The sequence below is a fragment of the Haliotis cracherodii genome, unplaced genomic scaffold (genome assembly GCF_022045235.1).
Source record: "Haliotis cracherodii isolate W230 unplaced genomic scaffold, xgHalCrac1.p SCAF_11, whole genome shotgun sequence".
NCBI classification, from domain to species: domain Eukaryota; kingdom Metazoa; phylum Mollusca; class Gastropoda; order Lepetellida; family Haliotidae; genus Haliotis; species Haliotis cracherodii.
Window position 1 is genome coordinate 15,483,204 of NW_027266266.1, and position 21,712 is coordinate 15,504,915.

The 21,712-nt window shown below is 42.1% G+C and overlaps 1 protein-coding gene across 1 annotated transcript; it reads left to right on the top strand.

The window, feature by feature from the left end:
- The first annotated feature begins 1,632 nt into the window (after nucleotides 1-1,632).
- LOC139455450 (THO complex subunit 6 homolog) lies at nucleotides 1,633-21,710 on the top strand. The gene is made up of 14 exons (XM_071236999.1): nucleotides 1,633-1,692; nucleotides 3,694-3,809; nucleotides 4,935-4,999; nucleotides 6,985-7,039; nucleotides 8,762-8,813; nucleotides 9,504-9,541; nucleotides 10,604-10,652; nucleotides 12,187-12,264; nucleotides 13,133-13,235; nucleotides 15,405-15,457; nucleotides 15,774-15,842; nucleotides 16,967-17,080; nucleotides 18,895-19,023; nucleotides 20,635-21,710. The coding sequence occupies exons 1-14, from the start codon at nucleotides 1,645-1,647 to the stop codon at nucleotides 20,722-20,724; spliced, it is 1,059 nt and encodes a 352-aa protein (XP_071093100.1). The 5' UTR covers nucleotides 1,633-1,644; the 3' UTR covers nucleotides 20,725-21,710.
- Nucleotides 21,711-21,712: the final 2 nt, after the last annotated feature.

The following is a 21,712-nucleotide window of genomic DNA, read 5'->3' on the forward strand; positions in this document are numbered from 1 at the left end:
CTTGCAGGATTGTTGTCATTACTCCTAAATACATTACAATGATAATTTGTATAAATTGGCCAGATAACTATGATGTATTGAGTACAGATTGATAGCATCAGAGATTTCAGCCATGCTGGCGGGCATCTTGGATTTTCTACCACCAGGGGGCGCTGCAAACTATTTTTGAATTATATACAGCTCTGCGGCAATTCATTCCGCATGCATTAGTATGGATATATGTATAAATGGATCAGATAAGTATGATATATTGAGTATATATTGATACCATTAGAGAGTTCAGCCATGTTGGCAGCCATCTTGGATTTTCGACCACCAGGGGGCTCTGCTGCGGTGGATCCATATCCAGAAATGTTTGGAATGGTTCAATGTATAAGTGTGCCAAGTTTGGTGCTTTTAACCCAAAGTGCACAAGTTTAGGCTTAACCGCCCCACTATTAGGGAAAGGTAGCGTCTTCTTAATCTGTACTTTAACTTTGTATATGAAATGACGTTTATTGAAAAATAACCCTTTGGAAACGAATATCATTTCCTATTTGCACGGGTATTCTGAAAGAGAGTTGTTTATAGGAATAAAATATGTATGACCTGTACGGGATATGTGAGAAGAGAAAGTGAATTTTTAATCGATAAATAGGATGTGTTTGTTTGTTGTTTAACGCCGCACTCAGCAATATTCCAATTTATATTGAAGTGAGAGAGTGAGTATGGTTTTACGCCGCTTTTAGCAAAATTCCAGCAACATCCCGACAGGGGACATCAGAAAAAGGCTTCACACATTGTATCCATGTGGGGAATCCCACCCGGGCTTTTGACGTGACGAGGGAACGCTTTAACCACAAGGCTACCCGACCGCTCCTCATAGGGCAACAAGCGTCGCTGAAGTACATGTGTGGCCAGGGGGCACGGGTGGCCCAGTCGTCTAAGGCGCCGCGACTCGCTGTGCAGAGTTGCGTCCCTTGGGCACCCCAGAAACCTATGATTGTGGGTTCGAATCCCAGTTCGCCCCGATTACGTTTCTAGGTTTGTCAGCACCATACCAGTGAGTGAATGAGTGAATGAGTGACTGAGTGAGTGACTGAGTGATGCTCTCCCACCGCCCCTGCTGTATTCTGTGAAAAACCAGTAATTTTGGCGACAATGGAATCATTGAGATATTGTCTCGAGGGACCAGTCTAAAGCGAACTGGCAATAAATTCAAACACCTCATATATGTATATAGAAATGTACTCGGATGTGATGTGTGTGCGTGTGTGCGTGTGTGCGTGCGTACGTGTGTGTTGTCAAATATATATCGATACCCTAGTTTAAACAGATGTCTTGATGAAACACAATATATCTTTTTAAAAACGTCTAGAACTGGACTGAATATGGACCAGATCATAGAACACATAGTCCTTTTTGTGCAATCACTTTATTGTGTTAAATATTATTATATTATCTGTTTGCACATTTATGTTCTCATGGAATCTATATGAGTATTTCATAATGTAGATTCACTAGTGAATATTTCTTAACATAACAAACTCCACTAAAAGATACAGGCATAGGTTCGAACCCATATCAATCGATATCCGACATTGTGTTAGCCTAAAGGTTTTAACATTTTACATTTACCTCCCTTACCGGAAGTTGGAACAGCTCATGTATGGCGGTAGGAATCAAAACGTAAACAACAGTATGCCGACAGAGGTGAGTTGATAGCATAAGATATATACAAGACATTATTAAAAATATGTAAACGTGTTATTTTCATGGACGTCTATTAGTCAATGATAATTAGGGTAGCTTCATCAGCATGTTCTAGGCTATTCAATTATCATAATTTGGTAAATTTTGTGATTCTCGTGGTTTTCTCATCAGAGACGGGGTCTGACCTCGGCAGTTACCATTTTCTCATTATTCATTAGGGCTGGGCCGAGTCCAAATTTATCCGCGTATCCGACCATCTATTACCCGACCCCCTATTACCCGACCCTACCCGGGTACCCACTGCAGGTCTCAAGAGTTGGGAACAAAATGTCTGATTGGAAATTGTTTTACCGCAGCACTGGCAATGGCATGTATCAAACGATCAGATCCTGCGTACACGGCAGTTGACTGAAGCGTTGTCTTTACTAAACATATGCAAGTCAAAAGGAATGTGTGTGTAGCAGGGGTGTTTCATTACGAAAAATGACAAGCTGCGGTTGTGTTGGTTGAGGTGACATTTATTCCATTATCAATCACAATTGATCAATCACCCTGTAATAAAATATATAACATTATATACTGTACATAGAATAGCATACGGCTGCATATTAATTATTTCCTAGTTTGAGCAGTCACATTAATACATACATGCAACGCATACAGTTACACATCACTTGTTCGTTGTAGATAACTTATATAAATACAATTTACCGAACTTTCAAATAGTAATACATATATTAAATGTCTCTTATCATAACTGAATATATCAATTACACACCATCCGACCTGAGTACCCAGGTTACCCATCCCAGCCCTATTATTCATTGTTTATTTTTGTAACATTGCAGTTTATCGGGTGCTGCATACTTTAGCACTGAACATGCTGAACATGCTGAAAATGATGAACAGAACGGACTCTTCTATCTGTCATTTCTTCTCCAAAATAACAATCTAAAACCTAATCCAAATATTTTACCAAAAATGCATAACCTGTATATATATATATGTCGCGAAATCCATTGTACATTAATAATTGACTTTCACTTTGTGTGAGTTCATTGGAGTATGAACCTTCATGAAGTGAGGGCCAAACTGCGTGAATGTCGGAGTTTAAATTGCAACAACGTTCGTACAATGTTAACTGAGTATGACATGGTTATATACAGCTAAGAATTACATGTACGAAGAGAGCAACAAAGACAGTGACCAGGCAACAAATAGATAAATTTCAAGAGGACATTATGGAGAAGGATGTCGCGTTTAAAGTGTCAAATGATACAAGAAATATCTCGATACAGAAGCCACGATTCGATACGTAACTGGATACTGCGTATTCGACATTCTGTGCAGAAAACCCAGTCATTTGAATGAAGAGTCCATAGATTCGCTCCTAAAGGAAAAGAACAACTGACAAGTGACTAATACCCATCAACATAACACTGAGTCAAGTCAACTATTCTGTATGAGAAAATAATAAGAAACAAACAAGTTTCCGTACTGTATTATGACAGGTAGCAAGGTAAAGCTGGTCAGCCATTCTATCAGGCCGGTTTTGTATCCAAAAGATGATCAAGAAAGTTATGAGATATTAAAGAAATAGTTTATACTTGCGTATTGATATTGATGCGAGATCAACATAGACAACTGATATGGGGTGAAATGTTAATCAATGCCAAATTAAATGCATCTGGTATTGTAATATTCTCAGGTTGTTGTATCAGCTGAGAACTGCATAACGAACGCTGGGTTTTGTTAATCAGTGTTTACTGATATACTAAGAGACGTCTGTACTGGCTGACGGCTTACTGGGACTCACGCCGTGCATGCGTATAGATGTACAATGCCAATAGTCTAAGATACTAGTATCCTGACGGATAATTATGGATCATATATTATTATAGGTATATTAATGTCAATCTGTTACAGGTATCATATCGTGCAAAGTTTGTCGACAATGCACCGGTGAGTCGCGACATCATTAATACTGGAAATGTGTTTCAGGACCGGGGTTTGTCAGTGCGGCAGTTTCTCCACACAACCGTGTTCTCACAGTGCTTCTCTCCATGTGGGAAGTACCTCGTGGCAGCCAACAATTATGGCCAGATTGCCGTGTTCAAGTATGTATTTTTTTGCCATGTTGTGGTAATCAATTGGTCAGAAGAGCAAGAACATGTAGAAAGTGTCTGCCCTGCCTGGTGAAAAGAGAATCGGGTTGTCACACAATCTTCATCTTAACTGATTGAATGTCATTACCAGGATTATACAAGTAATTACTCTTGACAAGGTCAATATATAGAAACAAGGATCCATTGACCCGCCCCCGAGGTGGTCTGACTGGACCAAGGCCATAGGCCTTGTTTTCGCAAATGACCTCGTCAAAAGTAATTGTTTGTTTTGTTATACCATTATATACCATATATAAGTTTATGAAGCTTTTTACAGTCCTGTTTCATTACAGACGGCAGGGCGGTCGGGTAGCCTAGTGGTTAAAGCGTTCGCTCGTCACGCCGAAGACCCAGGTTCGACTCCCGACATGGGTACAATGTGTGAAGCCCATTTCTGGTGTCCCTCGCCATGATATTGCTGGAATATTGCTAAAAGCGGCGTAAAACCATACTCACTCACATTACAGGAAGCTAGATGCAAACTGTAAAATGTTACTACCAGACGCCATCTTTTTTTTAACAGACGGCTCATTATTCACAAAATAACTATACACATAAACAGAGCATACATGAATCCTAAATGCATCCTCACATTACGCTCATCCAAATGTGGACCGCCCCTGTGGTCTAGTGGTAGAGCGTCCGCCCGGAAAACGGAAGGTCCGGGGTTCGATCCCTGGCCGCATCATACCAAAAGACGTTAAAAGATGGTACTTGTTGTTACCCTGTCTGGTGCTCAGCATTAAGGGGCTAAAGGACTGGTCGGCTCGGAGTCAGTATACTGTCAGTATACTGTGTCTGAGTGGGGTATTCATGTTAAACTGCGGCATGATATCTCAGTGAGCTAGCACTATAAATCGGCATCAGTCCGGACTAGTACAAGCAGCCGCACTCACACGTGCATGCACATCGGTGTGTAAGTGCAATAATCTTGGACACGAGGTTAAACCCCATTTAACCTCACTTCATCCAAATGTAGCAGGGTGTAGATGACGTCTGTACTTTGTCAACTTGTTGATTCACACATACAACATGTACAATAACAGTGTTATCTCATGGCATGTTGTTTGTTTCCAGTTTATCCTCCAGTCTGTCACCAGATGCTGTGGATACCTCCTACAGTCCAGTCTTCACATTCAGAGGTAGGACTACAGTGGACGTACACACTGGTGCTGACTTGGACATAAGAATTCTTTATGGTTCATGCTTATTTGACAATTTAGTTGAGTCATGGGTGACCAAGTTATCTTAGGTGCTGTAATTCCCTATGCAGAGTTCCTTCCCTTAGATATGCCAGGAACCTATACATTGTGAGTCCACGATTCCAAAATGTAGACTGTTTCTAGGTTTTCACCATATCCATGCTCATGGGTTTCACCAAAGTGGTAAACGTCTCAGAACTGCATCACTTTGGGCTTTCCGCCCACATCAAGTTGACACGCCGTGATATAACTGGAACACTGTACATATAGAGGAAGTTGACCAAACTCACTCACTCACTTTTGATCATTAAGATTTTAGTGGTTATTTAGGAAGGAACATATGAAAGAAATTTCATCCAGTTGTCTCATGAACATAAAATAGCTGCAGGTGTCTCAGATGACAGGCATAAAATAATAATATTATTGAGACTTTATGAAAACAACTTTTCAATTTTGTTGTATTTTATCAATAAATTTGCAATCTAGTTCAAATCAGATCTTACTCAATATGATACCTCTCTTCATGAAGATCAGATAACACCTCCATGACATTTATCAATTTTAGTATTTTTTATGACCATCTGGATATCATTACCATGTATTTTACAATATTATTGTGACATTGTCGCTCAGTGGTAAGCATGGTAAGACATGGGCTTGTTTATCTACCTTTGTGTAGACCGTCCCTGTGGTCTTGTGGGTAGAATGTCTACCCAGAGATCGGATGGTCAGTGGTAAGCATGGTATGACATGGGTCGTTTATCTACCTCTGTGTAGACCGTCCCTGTGGTCTTGTGGGTAGAATGTCTACCCAGAGATCGGATGGTCAGTGGTAAGCATGGTAAGACATGGGCTTGTTTATCTACCTTTGTGTAGACCGTCCCTGTGGTCTTGTGGGTAGAATGTCTACCCAGAGATCGGATGGTCAGTGGTAAGCATGGTATGACATGGGCTTGTTTTTCTACCTCTGTGTAGACCGTCCCCGTGGTCTTGTGGGTAGAATGTCTACCCAGAGAGCGGAAGGTCAGTGGTTCAGTAACCGTCAGCCTCATAACCAAAAGACGTTAAAAAATGGTACTTGTTGTTACGCTGCCTGATGTTCAGAGGCTAAAACAAGGGCTGTTATGAGTCATTGTACTGTGTCTGAGAAGGGTAGGGGTGGTCGGGTAGCCTAGTGGTTAAAGCGTTCGCTCGTCACGCCGAAGACCCAGGTTCGATTCCCGACATGGGTACAATGTGTGAAGCCCATTTCTGGTGTCCCCCACCGTGATATTGCTGGAATATTGCTAAAAGCGGCGTAAAACCATACTCACTCACTCTGAGTAGGGTAGCTATTCTATACTGATCTGTATCCAAGTGGTATCACTCCAGACTAGTATAAGCAGCCACACACACATATGATGCATGTTGGTATGTAAGTGCAATAATATTGAATGCAGCGTTAAACCCTATTTCACCTCACATATTCCAGCTTATATACCAGTATACCTTTATGGCAGACCGCCTCCGTGGTCTAGCGGTAGAGCGTCCGCCCGGAGAGTGGAAGGTCCGGGGTTCGATCCCCGGCCGCGTCATACCAAAAGAAGTTAAAAGATGGCACTTGTTGTTACCTTGTCTGGTGCTCGGCATTAAGGGGCTAAAACAAGGACTGGTCGGCTCGGAGTCAGTATACTGTGTCTGAGTGGGGTATTCATGTTAAACTGCGGCATGGTATCTCAGTGAGCTAGCATCAGTCTGGACTAGTACAAGCAGCCACACAATCACACACACGTACATGCACGTCGCTATATAAGTGCAATAATCTTGAACTCGACATTAAACCCCATTTCACCTCACCTCACCTCACCTCACCTCACCTCACCTCACCTCACCTTACCTCACCTTTATGGCACAACAGTTGATGAGTTTTGTTTTCTTGACACCAGCTAGCGAGGATGGAGCTGTGTACTGCCTTGCCTCCACGAGCACGCTCCTTATAAGGTCAGTGGAAATCTCTTCATCATCGATGTGAAAAAGGCATCAGTAACAGTTTTAATACTTTCATACCCGTGAAAATCCGGGTTAGAATAGATCTTCAGCATCCCATGCCGTAAATGACAACTATGCTTGTCGTAAGAGGCGACTAACGGGATCAGGTGGTCAGACTCGCTGACTTGGTTGATGCATGTCATCGTATCCCAATTGCGTAGATCGATGCTCATGATGTCAATCACTGGATTGTCTTGTCCAGACTCGTTTATTTACAGACTGCCGTCATATAGCTGGAATATGGCTGAGTGGGCATTAAACAACAAACAAAGAAAACAAAGTTTTATAAATTCAGTGGGTTCCTTGGCTCGTCTGCATCCACTGATCTCTTGATGTGCCTCAGTTTCTGCAGTCATCCAGAGACACGTACAGTATTATTGTAGCTAAAATGGATAGAATTATCATACAAACGCGCGCATGTTATCAGAAATGAGCGGGCCACTGTAACTTTATAATGCCTTCATATTACTTGACGACGGGCCATTATCACGCCCGTTGTTAGGTGACGTCATAGGGTAGGCATAGGTGACGACACGTTCAATAGTGACGTCATCTGGTTGTTCTATGACGTTTCCATATTTGTAAAAGTGGGTCAGTGACATTCGTGTTGATTGCAGTAAATGTTTCAAAATTGACATTGTTGTTCCTTTATATTTGATAACAAATTCCATCCATTTTAGCTATAATAACGGTAACGCTATTTTTCAGGGCATTATCATTTGCAGAAGCCCTCGGTCTTCCTTCGTCGGGCAGTTAATGGAGGATCTCGGGCTTCTGCAAATGATAATGCCCTGAAAAATAGCGTTACCCTTATATTAAAAACTACTTTTCATCAGCTATTGGGGATTTCTCAGGCATGTATCAACATCCGAATTATGTAATTTGTAGATACAGTGGAACCCTGCTTATCTGGAAACCTTGCCTACCGAACAATATTTACATAAAGTAAAATATATCAGACACATGCTCACTGCCAAAACAAACTCAAGTACCATACATGTAGGTTAATATATGAAGACTTACTCACATTCGACAGATATCAGATTGGTTCGATGCACAAACGAACATACTGGTATGTTGTGTGAACCGACGCTCATGAATCCATCACATAACACATGTGATGTCATCGATCCATGACTCGTGATGCACCATTTGTCTTGTGCAGGATTAGTGTGTAAAGTTTGGAAATTACGTGCACGAGAATACAGGCACTCTGTGGTAACGCTTGACTGTTTGTTAGTTTTGTCATTCATTGGTACACATTGGAAACATTTGTTCTTTAACGTACATACTTCTCTGTATGTTTCTTTGGTTCACATATCTTTTGGCCATGAGTATATAATACATACAATGCTTCATATATCCGCAAAACCGTTTTCCGTTTCGGTTTCCGGTCATTCTCACCTCACTTTAGTTTCAGGTGAGCCAGGAGCATTGTTTCACTTTAAGCAATAACTTGATATATGTGATTTAACTGAAATAATTTACTGAAATATTTCTCGAAACTGCGGCATTTCAAACTGACATAAGTCAGGTCAGTTATTATTCAGTGGCACTATATTTGAACGAAAAGGGGATGTAAATTTAATAATTGTGGCCTACCTGAAATACTGTGAGTGTCTTCCTGCTATATCTCTCACTGATATTATTAGTAATAATTCTCTGTTGTTCCAGTGCTGGGGAAGGAGACATCTGTGCATGGAGGTGGGCAGACATCTTGAATAAGGTATTGTGGGAAATGTATGATGCTGGGTCTTAGATAGAATTGTTGATTTGACAGCTTCCGTAAAGGTTTATGTTCAGCAAGCAGGTGAGCAAGAATTTTTGTCCCCCGCCGCGCGAAAGCGCGGAGCGGGGGATATAGTATTCACGACCGTCCGTCCGTACGTACGTCCCACCTGTTTGTTGCAGCGATATCTCAAGAACTAAACACTGGATTGTTTTCATACATGGAACTATGGTGTATATACAGACTCCGCAGACACCAGTGGGTTTTGGTGACCGTGACCCCATTTTCAAGGTCACAGCAGGCAAATCTGCTTTTGGAGTTGGAAAACGGTGCTTCTGCGATATTTCAAGAACTAATCCTGGATTGTCTTCATATTTGGAACTATGGTGTATATACAGACTCCGCAGACACCAGTCGGTTTTGGTGACCTTGACCCCATTTTCAAGGTCACAGCAGGCAAATCTGCTTTTGGAGTTGGAAAACGGTGTTGCCGCAATATCTCAAGAACTAATTGCTGGATTGTCTTCATATTTGGTACTATGATGTATATACAGGCGGGGGACATTTCGTCACTTTGTGACAAATACTTGTTTATATTGTTTTTAATACGATATTATATTCGATTTGTACTTTCAAAACTGAGATTTGAGGTAATTTGTTTGTGTCATGTATGCTCATGTGTTTCAGGCTCCTAAAATCATCTGGTCATTTTCTCTGCCCAAAAAGTAAGTGGAACCGGTTTAATCAGCAAATTTTATAGAATTATTGAAGTGAATATTAATTTCAATCCTGGCACCTATGTTCAAATTATCTTGTGATTATATCTTAACGACAAATGCAGCATCTTCTTGTGTACTGGGGTGGTTAGGTAGCCTAGTGGTTAAAGCGTTTGCTCATCAATCATGCTGAAGACCCAGGTTCGATTCCAAACACTGGTACAATATGTGAAGCCCATTTCTGGTGTCCCCCCGCCGTGATATTGCCTGAATATTCCTAAAAGTGGCTTAAAACCATACTCACTCACTCACTCACTCATGTGTACTGTGATTTAATATCAGAACTTAGCCTGTCGTCAGCAAATTAGGGTTCTGGGTAAGAATGTAATTTTTCACAAACCATGCTTGTCGCACAAGGCAAGTAACTGGATCAGGTGATGCATGTCATTGTACCCCAATTGTGAGATGCCAATCACTGGCTTGTCTAGTCTATTGTCTTGATTGTCAGTTATTTTTAGACCCACATCATTTATCACTTGGTGGCACGTGGTCCTGTGCACACTGGTCATAAATCTGGTGAAGTTAAGCAATGTCGGTCGCGGAGAGTCCTTTAGATGGGTAACCGCGTTTCGGCAGCTTGGCTCCTGAGAGTTTCTGGTGCTTCGGTCCTGCCCCACACTAAAGCACATGTAACATATGTGGCGTCTCCTTGGGCAAGTGACTTTGTTCACCTAGCAGTGAATGGGTACCCGTTAGGATTGTATAGTCCCCAGGGAGAAGAGAATGATTCTTGAGTGCACACTGATCCCTGAGTGGTGTGGAAATATGCGCAATGTAACAGTGGTCTGTTATCTAATACTTGTGAGTACAGTGTTAAACAATAAACTCCTTGTCTTCAACTACTGAGAACTTTCTTCACTGTACCAAGTGTATGTGACATGAAAGTTTTATAGTGAACGTTCATAAATGCTTTGAATGAAACTGAATTAAACTTTTATGCGTTATTGTCATATCTGTCCAAGATATATCTTTGCATCCTCTTGATAATTGTATATGCACATTTTGTTTCAGAGGAGTGTTTACAAACCCAGAAGTTAACTCCATTGTGATGGATCAGCAGGTTGGTAATCCTCAGGGCGGGGTGAGTGAGTGAGTGAGTGAGTGAGTGAGTGAGTTGGGTTTAAGAACGTGAGTAAGGTAGTTAGGTTTAATGTCACTTCTAGTCAGGTGGGTGAGGTAGTTGCAGGGATAGAAATTAACCAAGAATAATAAAATATAGCAATACCAACATCACTTCAGGTCAGGTGGCTGAGGTAGCTGGGTTTAACAAAACTTCAGGTCAGGTGGCTGAGGTAGCTGGGTTTAGCAAAACTTCAGGTCAGGTGGCTGAGGTAGCTGGGTTTAGCAAAACTTCAGGTCAGGTGGCTGAGGTAGCTGGGTTTAACACTGCTTCAGGTCAGGTGGGTGAGGTAGCTGGGTTAAGCACTGCTTCAGGTCAGGTGGGTGAGGTAGCTGGATTTAACACTGCTTCAGGTCAGGTGGGTGAGGTAGCTGGGTTTCGCACTGCTTCAGGTCAGGTGGGTGAGGTAGCTGAGTTTAGCACTGCTTCAGGTCAGGTGGGTGAGGTAGCTGGGTTTCGCACTGCTTCAGGTCAGGTGGGTGAGGTAGCTGAGTTTAACACTGCTTCAGGTCAGGTGGGAGAGGTAGCTGGGTTTAACATCACTTCAGGTCAGGTGGGTTTAACTCTTCCCATCAAGTGAGTGAGTGAGTTGGGTTAACACTGCTTCAGATCAGGTAGGTAGGTGAGTGAGTATGTTTTAAGACTACTTCAGGTAGTGGTGTAAGTGAGGTAGGTTTTCGGGTCAGTTAAGGCAGTGCTCCTTCGGGTCAGTTGAGGGAGTGCTCCTTCGGGTCAGTTAAGGCAGTGCTCCTTCAGGTCAGTTCAGGGAGTGCTCCAGGTCAGTTCAGGGAGTGCTCCTTCAGGTCAGTTCAGGGAGTGCTCCTTTGGGTCAGTTTAGGGAGTGCTCCTTCGGGTCAGTTGAGGGAGTGCTCCTTCGGGTCAGTTGAGGCAGTGCTCCTTCAGGTCAGTTCAGGGAGTGCTCCTTCGGGTCAGTTGAGGCAGTGCTCCTTCAGGTCAGTTCAGGGAGTGCTCCTTCTGGTCAGTTCAGGGAGCGGCAGTGTTCAAAATATGAGCCTGTCCATAGGCCTGTGGCAAGTAGATTTCGTGACCCGTAGTTTTAAATTTGTACGGGTCCTTGTAGCCTGCAGTAAATCTATGTGTCAATTTATTTTGTCACAATAAGCTGCATGAGGGCATGTCGAAATTAGTCGGGGCCTGCAGCTTCAAAAGTATGTGAGTCCCGATGGCAGCCTGGCAATTAATTATATTTCAAACACTAGTGACTGAGTCCTGCTGATCTAGGACACGCGGGTGAGTGAGTGAGTGAGTTAAGCTGCTTCAGGCCAGGTGGGTGAGATTTGCAAGATAATTATTCCCCAAGGCTTGATGTGTCACAATAGTGTGTCACACTGTGTGAGCATCCTAGCGCGAGGTCACTGTTAGTGACGCTGTTTCTAAACTCTTGACATTCTGTGTGATGTTGTCGTGTCGATGTACGTTGTTTGCTAATCAAGGCGAGTTGTTTGTTGTCCAGGAGACTCGGCAGAAGCTGGTTGCTGGGTGTGGTGACAACAACGTGCATGTGTGGGACATGGAGTCCGGGAATCTCGAGGTACACTGTTGGAGACCGAGGACAAAAAACTGTTTCCTCACAACATATTATACTTACAACATATTCGTTATGATTTCTAAACATTGTAGATATCACTTGATCTGACCAAAGCGATATCTCCTGTGGGAGCCAGTTTGGGATGATAAATTGTGATACAAGTATCTGTATGGCGATATATTTGGAGGTATCTGTATTGTTAATATTGTGAATCAAGTATGGCGATATATTGTGATACAAGTATTTGTACATGCAGATCCCATTTTCTACGTACTAAAGTGATTATTATTCAGCATTAGTACACCACCGTTTTCTAGTCATGGAGGTAACAGCGTGAGAGAAAAATCATTGGTGACCAAACTTCTGTGTAGATTTTAGGTTAAACAATACTTGTTATTTTACCCAAAATACCAGAACACAGAAAAAATATTGCAATATGTATTGTTTGTAAAGTGTATTGTAGTATATGATATGGCATGAATTAGAATTAATGTAACTAGTTTGATAGTAAAACCCTTTACCATATATTGTGGTGTATGATTCGTACTTAAGTATGCGTCTCCCCATTCGGAGGCACAGGTTTCAGGGGACATGCCATCTTTTGTGCAATGCTCCATCAAAATGAGGGCAGGAGGGTTGGTCAGGTAGCCTAGTGGTTAAAGCATTCGCTCATCACGCCAAAGACCCGGGTTCGATTCCCGACATGGGTACAATCTGTGAAGCCCATTTCTGGTGTCCCCACCCTGATATTGCTGGAATATTGCTAAAAGCGGTGTAAACCCATACTCATTCAAGTTGGTAGGAGCTAACAGACATGTCATATAATTTTTTTAAGAACGTGGACTACTTTTTCTACATGTTTGTGTTGCAGCAAACTCTGGGCGGCCATGAGGACTATGTCCATCGTGTCTGTCTGAAGAACGAGGGGCGGGAATGTCTGTCTGCATCGGAGGATGGAACTGTCAGAATGTGGGGTAGGAATGTCGGCAAATAGATTTCAGAAATATGTATGATATCTTGAGCATAGACACATTGAGTAATGAATCAGTTTAGTTTTCCTCACTACTCGTGATTTCCAAATTAAAACAGAAGTCAGTGAGAACAGAACTACATTGTGAGATCAGTGAATGACCACACAAGATCAACGAATAATCAATAAATGTTATTTTGAAACAAAGGCAAAACAGAGGTCAGGTGAGAAGCAGCAGCAATAAGTACTTACAATTAATGTTAGTGAACTTACAATTGTAAAATAATAATATTAATAGGCAATTTAGGCTTAAAAAAATAAAAGAATTGGTTCTCAGGCAATGTTTTTTGCAAATATAGTGCGGGCGGGCAATGTTTTTTGTCTTATTTTGGGGGGGGGGTTCATACTAGTATGTAACCAAATAAACAGTTGTGTAACCAGATAGACAATTGTTTACAATCTGCCTGGGAAAGGGCTTCCCTGCATAAAGGTATTATTCCTTGATAAGTAAAATACTGGAAAACAGTATTTGGCTACAGTTGGACTTGTAATATTTTAGGATTTTTTTATATATTTTTTAAAAATGGAAATAAAAATGAAACGTGCAGCGGTGCCTGAGAACCAAGACTATTATTTTTTTTAGCCTTATATTGCGCATATTTCCACACCATTTAGCTTAGGGTCATGCTCAAAGCGCTATTATTACCCCGGTCACTGGAGCAATGTGCACTCAAGAATCATTCCCAGCTAATTGCCAAAGAAGATGCCAATTGTGTTACATGTGCTTCAGTGTGGGGCAGGACCGAAGCCCTAGAAACTCTCAGCAGCCAAACTGCCGAAATGCGGTCACCCATCCAAGGACTCTCACTTGATTTGTGACCTGTGCACTGTGCAGGGGACCACAGGCCACCACATGTGCATTATATTGTCATGTTTGAATACCTTGAAAGAGGTCTGTCTCAGTTCTTGAATCCAAAATAGTTGGAGAATCTGGCAGGAATTTGGTGATAACAGCTAGGTATCCAATCCATAGTTGGCAAGTAGATCAGACACAAGTCAAGGCAATAAGGCCTCTAATCGTCCTTGTGTCACCCTCATGGAAACTGTCTCATCCCGAAAGTTCTCGAACGAGCAAGCCTGCAATGTTTGTACACAACCAGGGGCAGATAACTCTGATGCGGTTGCGACTCTCAACATTTTACTGGCACTTCAATATTTGCTACCCCTGATAATTACTTCAAATGTATTTACTAATTTTCTGCAGTTTCTACAACCAGGAATATTACTTAAACATATCAAGGAGGTAGAACACTGTTCAGTGTTTAGATACAGCAGTAGACATCATTGACTGAAAACCTATGGTTTATTATTTAGTTTTGGTGGATGACCATGGTGACATCTAGGTACTGTGCAGAATTGTCGCCAAATGGGGTTTTGAACATCACCAAGCTCATTAAAATCAGACCTCAGTTCTCGCTACCGCAAAACAAAGATCTGAGGACATCCCATTAGGGGTCATGTCAGAACGACCTTTCATCCGACCAATCAGAGCATCGCTTACAGATTATGAAAGTGACAGTCGGAATGTGATTTCTAATCATGCAACCTCTAAAACTTTAACTCCGATCGATAGTTACGGGTTTAACGACTGAATCCATACAATCTAGACCATCTATCAGCCATTCCAGAATGTTCTTTTGTTTAGGTTTCAAATTTGTAATTGAAAATTTGTCAAAATATGTTTCGAAGCATAGTCGCCAATTTGAAATTAGTGCCGTAAAGCACGAGAAAGCTGCCTTCTGATTGGTCATTCCATTGGTCAGTCAAAGTTCGCGCAAGGTCGGTCGGACGTGACCCGTTATGGGATGTCCTCAGATCTTTGTTTAGCGGTAGCGAGAACTAAGATCTGATTTAAATGAGATTGGAACATCACTTAAGCAGATACACTTTGATGGAACTGTAATGCTGATTAATGCAGTGTTAACCATTTTAGCCCAACTCACTGACTATTTCTTCACTAATAAATATCCAAAGCATACCAGTAATATTTTATCGTTGATGGGCATGGAAAAATATATATGAACATTGATGCCCAATAAGAAACTGAGAATTTTCTGTGTCATAAAACAACGCTGATGACTCACAAACGTTTATTTTTTTATTTCACATCCAGACCTGAGATCGCCCGGCGAGTCCGTTCACATACTGGAACCTTCCAAGCATGAGGTGAGGAGGTCTTGCATGTTGCCATGGTTACATGGTTGTAGCCGTGTAGTTAGCCGGAGAAGTACAGGTGGATGTGTGACTGTTCACTGACTGTTTCCATGGTTATATGCTGTAGATGTGTTGTCATCCAGAGATGGGAAGGTTACTGTTACCGTGGTTACACGGAGATATGTAGTCGACTGGAGATGGGCTAGTTGTGTGAATCTGGTCACTGACTGTTACCATGGTTACATGTTGTAGATGTGTAGTCAGCCGGAAATGGACAGATGGATGTATGACTTTGGTCACTGACTGTTTCCATGGTTACATGTTGTAGATGTGTAGTCGGCCAGAGATGGGCAGATGGCTGGGCTGTGTGACGTTAGACTCCGGGGAAGACTGGATGGTAAGTTTCCATGACAATGTCAAGTACATCAACAAACCGTTAACACATATCTTGTACTGAAGCTTTTGAAGTGGATTTCCTCAACTTTGTTGTTGTTGTCTAGTGTTAGAGCGCCCGCACGGAGAGTGGAACATCCGGAGTTAGATCATATCAAAAGACGTTAAAAGATGGTGCTTGTTGTTACCCTGTCTAGTGCTCGGCATTAGGGGGCTAAAACAAGGACTGGTCGGCTCGGAGTCATTATACTGTGTCTGAGTGGGGTATTCAAGTTAAAATGCGGCATGGTATCTCAGTGGGCTAGAAGTATAAATCGGCATCAGTCCGGACTAGTACAAGCAGACACACACAGACACGCACACATGTATGTACGTCGCAATATAAGTATAATAATCTTGGACGCCATTTCACCTCACCTATTACTATCTTTCTTTGTCATAAGATTGGTTTATGAAAGACACTGTATAGCGGGGACACAGGTGGCCCTGTCATCTAAGGCTGCGCTATTTGCTGTGCAGAGTTATGTCCCTTTGTCATGCCCCAAACCAATTATTGTGGGTTTGAATCCTAGTTTGCCCTTGTGGGTTTCACCAGTGATAAACATCCGAGACCGGCATTACTTCAGGATTTTCTCCCACATGAAGCTGACACGCCGTGATATAACTGGAATTATGTTGAAAAGCCGAGTTAAACTGATCTCACTGGTTACATGAACAGGCTTCCCCATCACGTCACACACATTTGTTTGTTTGTTTGTTTGTTTGTTGTTTAACACTACACTCAGCAACATTCCAGCCAAATGACGGCAGTATGTAAATAATCAAGTCTGGCCAGGACAATCCAGTGATTGACATCATGAGCTGCAATCCACGCAATTGGGATACAGTGACATGCATCAACCAAGTCAGCGAGCCTGACCACCCGATCCCGTCGGTCGCCTCTTACACTAAGCATAGTCGCCCTTTACGGCAAACATGGGTTGCTGAAGACCTATTCTACCCCGGCTCTTCACGGGGCCCACACGCATGTAGTGATTCGGATTGAAAGCGGGGGAGATGTGGCCTGATTTAATCGTAGGTTTGCTATCAATTTTGTTTTTTCCTTCCTAATTCTGGCATTGTTTCCAGGTGTGTGGCGGTGGGCCGAAGTTGGCGATGTGGCACATGAGATCTCTCCAGCCAACCACAACGTTCAACACACCGGGCGTCTGTCAGACATTTGCCCGATTTCACGATGACACAGTAAGATAACATTTCGTCTAGTCACTGTTGGATTAAATACAAGTTTTACATCATTGTGAATACTGACCAGTGGCAGATCCGGAGGGGTGTGTGTGAAGGGGGGTGGGGTGGGGGTGGGGGTGGGGGGGGTGGGGTGTTCATTGAGTATGAGCCCCCATTCAGAAAACATGGCTTTTTTTAGTAGTGTCTACTTTACTGAGGGTAAAAATTACTTTCCCTCCAAGGCCCCTTAAACCAGGCTTGGACAGACTGCACAAATGATTGCCAATAGTTTAATTGTCCACGTGAGAACCATGTCCAGATTACAGCAACGATATCACGTCACAAACATCACAATCTCATTAAAATCTGATCTTAGTTCTCGCTATGCTTAACAAAGATCTGAGGACATCAAATTAAGTGTCACATCAGAAAGACCTTTCATCCAACCAATCAGAGCGTCGCTTTCCAGATCATGAAAGTGACAGTCGGAATGTGTTTTCTTATCATGCAACCACGAAATATTTAACACGGGGTATTCCGAACAACAGTTACAGATTTTATGATTATATCCATACAATCTAGGCCATCTATAAGCCATTCCAGAATGTTCTTCTTATCAGTTTTATTTTTTTTAATCGAGAAAACGTAAAAATATGTTTCGAAGCGTAGTCGCCAGTTTGAAACTAGTTTTATAAAGCTTAAGAAAGCTTTCTTCTGATTGGCTACTGTGGATTTCTTGTCAGTCATTTCACTGGTCGGTCAAAATTCGCGAAAGGTTGTTCTGACGTGACCCGTAATGGGATGTCCTCACATCTTTGTTTAGTGGTAGCGAAAACTAAGATGTGATTTTAATGAGATTGCAAACAGCATACAATCTACCTGGAGCCTGGTTTCTCTGATTCTTCGTAAGTTTTGGCACGACGCTAGTATCTATACAAGAATAGTGGATCCACGTGTTGGGGTGCCTTTTATCAGAAAATGCTCAAGCAAACGCAAGTGAATACAATCTCCCTGGAGCCTGGTTTCTCTGATTCTTCGTAAGTTTTGGCACAACGCTAGTATCTATACAAGAATGGTGGATCCACGTGTTGGGGTGCCTTTTATCAGAAAATGCTCAAGCAAACGCAAGTGAATTTTGATTTTCATGGAAAGCATTCAGTACCATTGTCATTTGTTAAGCTGCTGCCTGGCGACTCATTTTATCCTTTTTTGGTCACTTTTTTGTCGTTAACATTAGATTTGGATACAGAGTGATGCACCCCCACAAAAAGTCTTTGTTATTTCAATGGGAAACTGTCCTAAACTATTTTCATGAAGTGATGTTTCATTTGCAGCTCAGTGTATAATTGTTTCACCTTTATATTTGACCATTCTCTTAAATTCTTTCAAAATACATATTTCTCCTCTGAAATTACCAGAGTTGGACTTTGTCAAGTATGTTTCTTTTATGGTGACATCATATCTTGTTCAGTTTGTTCGATTTTAGTGTCCGTTAATAGTATTTATGCTGCTTGGTTGGTTGGTTTGTTTAACGCCGCACTCAGCAATATTCCAGCTATATGACGGCAGTCTGTAAATAATCAAATCAGGACCAGACAAACCAGTGACTGACATCATAAGCATTGATACACACATTTAGGATACAATGACATGCATCAACCAAGTCGGCAAGCCTGACCCCCGATCCCGTTAGTCGCCTCTTACGACAAGCATAGTCGCCTTTTACGTCAAGCATGGGTTGCTGAAGGTTGCCATGGCACTAAAATATCCTACTTGTGGGAGAGGTTTATTTAGTTTACCTTTAAGATGTTAAGCTGACATTCTGGTTCCAGCTGATATCGGGAGGGACTGAGCCGATGGTGAACCACTGGTTCCTGAATGGGGAGCTGAAACAGGGGGTGCCGTGTACGCCCACCAGCGTCTTCAACGTCAACATCAACCTCAACTCCGACAAGTACAAGGTGAGGCAGGATCAGGCATTATATCACAGGCTTAACATGACCTTCAAAAGCCTTGGGGTCGGGTAGCCTAGTGGTTAAAGCGTTCGTTCGTCACGCTGAAGACCCGGGTTCAATTCCTGACATGGGTACAATGTGTGAAGCCCATTTCTGGTGTCCACCACTGTGATATTGCTGGAATACTGTTAAAAGCGGGGTAAAACCATACTCACTCACTCACTCACTCAAAAGCCTTGGATTTAGAGTAACTCGCTCCTAATATGATCGTATTCAGACAGAGTTATCCCCCTTCTTACATAATGTTTCTCTGTATCACATGTATGGTTCACACGGCTTTAAATTTGTCAGTCTGAATTCAAAACTTTCGGTAAAAAAGATGGCAACGATTGTATTCTGCTCTTTAATTTATTTATAACATTTGTCGTTATTCTAATGATGTGAATAATGCTTGATGATTTTTCAGCAACTCAGTGAATAAATAGTGTTAAAACATTGGTGTGTGTACTCAGATGTTTAGGTCTTGTATTTGATGATTGCTCCAGGCGTGTTGCACTGGGTCTAACTGCTGGTGTGTTGCAACAGGTCTAACTGCTTGTGTGTTGCACCGGGTCTTACTGTTGGCATGTTGCACCAGGTCTAACTACTGGCGTGTTGCATCAGGTCTAACTGCTGGCGTGTTGCACCGGGTCTAACTGTTGGTGTGTTGCAATGGGTCTAACTGTTGCTGTGTTGCAACAGGTCTAACTGCTGGCGTGTTGCACCAGGTCTAACTGTTGCTGTGTTGCACCAGGTCTAACTGTTGCTGTGTTGCTCCAGGTCTAACTGTTGCTGTGTTGCACCGGGTCTAACTGATGCTGTGTTGCTCCAGGTCTAACTGTATCTGTGTTGCACCAGGTCTAACTGTTGCTGTGTTGCAATGGGTGTAACTGTTGGTGTGTTGCAACAGGTCTAACTGCAGGCGTGTTGCACCAGGTCTAACTGTTTCTGTGTTTCACCGGGTCTAACTGTTGCTGTGTTGCACCAGGTCTAACAATTGCTGTGTTGCTCCAGGTCTAACTGTAGCTGTGTTGCACTGGGTCTAACTGTTGCTGTGTTGCACCAGGTCTAACAATTGCTGTGTTGCTCCAGGTCTAACTGTTGGTGTGTTGCACCAGGTCTAACTGTTGCTCTGTTGCTCCAGGTCTAACTGTTGCTGTGTTGCACCAGGTCTAACTGTTGCTGCGTTGCACCAGGTTTAACTGCTGGTGCATTGCACAAGGTCTAACTGCTGGTGTGTTGCACCAGGTCTAACTGTTGGTGTGTTGCACCAGGTCTAACTGTTGGTGTGTTGCACCAGGTCTTATCTCCAGCGTGTTGCACCAGGTCTAAATGCTGGCTTGTTGCACCAGGTCTAATCTCCAGCGTGTTACACCAGGTCTAAATGCTGGCTTGTTGCACCAGGTCTAATCCCCAGCGTGTTGCACCAGGTCTAACTGCTGGCTTGTTTCACCAGGTCTAATCTCCAGCGTGTTGCACCAGGTCTAACTGCTGGTTTGTTGCACCAGGTCTCATCTCCAGCGTGTTGCACCAGGTCTAACTGCTGGCGTGTTTACCGCCCTCCTCCCTTGTTTCCAGGTGCTGAGTGTTGGAGGAAGCAGTGCAATGATAGACGTCTGCACCAACTTTGGGTACAAAGCTTTCTCTCTCAAGTTCAAGACATCATAGACAACATGAACAGGATATCACCCAACTGTTTCATCCAAAGTCATAAGAGGCACAAGTCTATTCCCATAACTTTTAACATTATCGTGATAGTGATCAAGTACTCTGACAAGACAAATATACTGTATTCTACATAATAAGCACCCATGGCGATATTTGCTAATATATTGGCTAGTGAACAATCCCAATTAGCACCCCTTCTGATTGATTAATGTACACAAGACTTATTTATTCGCATATAATACGCACTCGTGTGTTATATGCACCCTTAATTATGGGCAATTAAATTCTGGAAAAATATATCTGTTGTATATAAACATTTCAGGCTGTCAGCATAAACAACGAAAAGTATCTTTCAGCTCTGTTTTTTTTCACCAAAATAATATTCTAATAAGAGTCCCCGATTTCTAATTTTGAGAGCACCCTGGGCACTTATTACATTGAATACGGTACTTAAAATATTTACTGTTTATGTGAAAAGTTCATATTGTTGGCTGAAAATACTGAGTTTGGCAGCCATGATGAAAGGTAGACATAACGATAAACCCGAAGCCATCAGCAGTGAATCGGGAGTCTGTCAGTACTGTTCGTGGATTTTGCAACAGTGAAAATGCATTAGTTTGATAAGCTGATCAGCCTAAGCTGAAATACTGTTCAAGGACGCATTAAGCTAGACCCACTGCCTTATCCATGTAACTTTTTGTTGTATACATTATGAATCATTTATGTAATCATAATTTCATTTTCTTGTTTCACATTTAACTGAGACCTTCTACATATAATTTGATTGGCCCAAAGAACCCTGAAATTAGATGGAAAAATTACTTAACCATACAAATTGGTCCAACTACATTCTACAATTAGCTAAATAAAAAAACTGTTCGTAAGAAATGTTTTGGTATCGTTTCGTAATATTACTTTCATGATGGTGACCTATGAGTTTGTTGAAATTATTATGTTTTTTCCTCCCACCACCAACTTATAAAAAATA

Excerpts from the sequence above, each read along its gene's own strand:
- LOC139455450 (XM_071236999.1), top strand. The coding sequence starts at position 1,645 with ATGTATGGCGGTAGGAATCAAAACGTAAACAACAGTATGCCGACAGAG. Across the intron at positions 9,542-10,603 it reads TCATTTTCTCTGCCCAAAAA|AGGAGTGTTTACAAACCCAG; the intron begins GTAAGTGGAACC and ends ATTTTGTTTCAG. Across the intron at positions 13,236-15,404 it reads TGGAACTGTCAGAATGTGGG|ACCTGAGATCGCCCGGCGAG; the intron begins GTAGGAATGTCG and ends TTTCACATCCAG.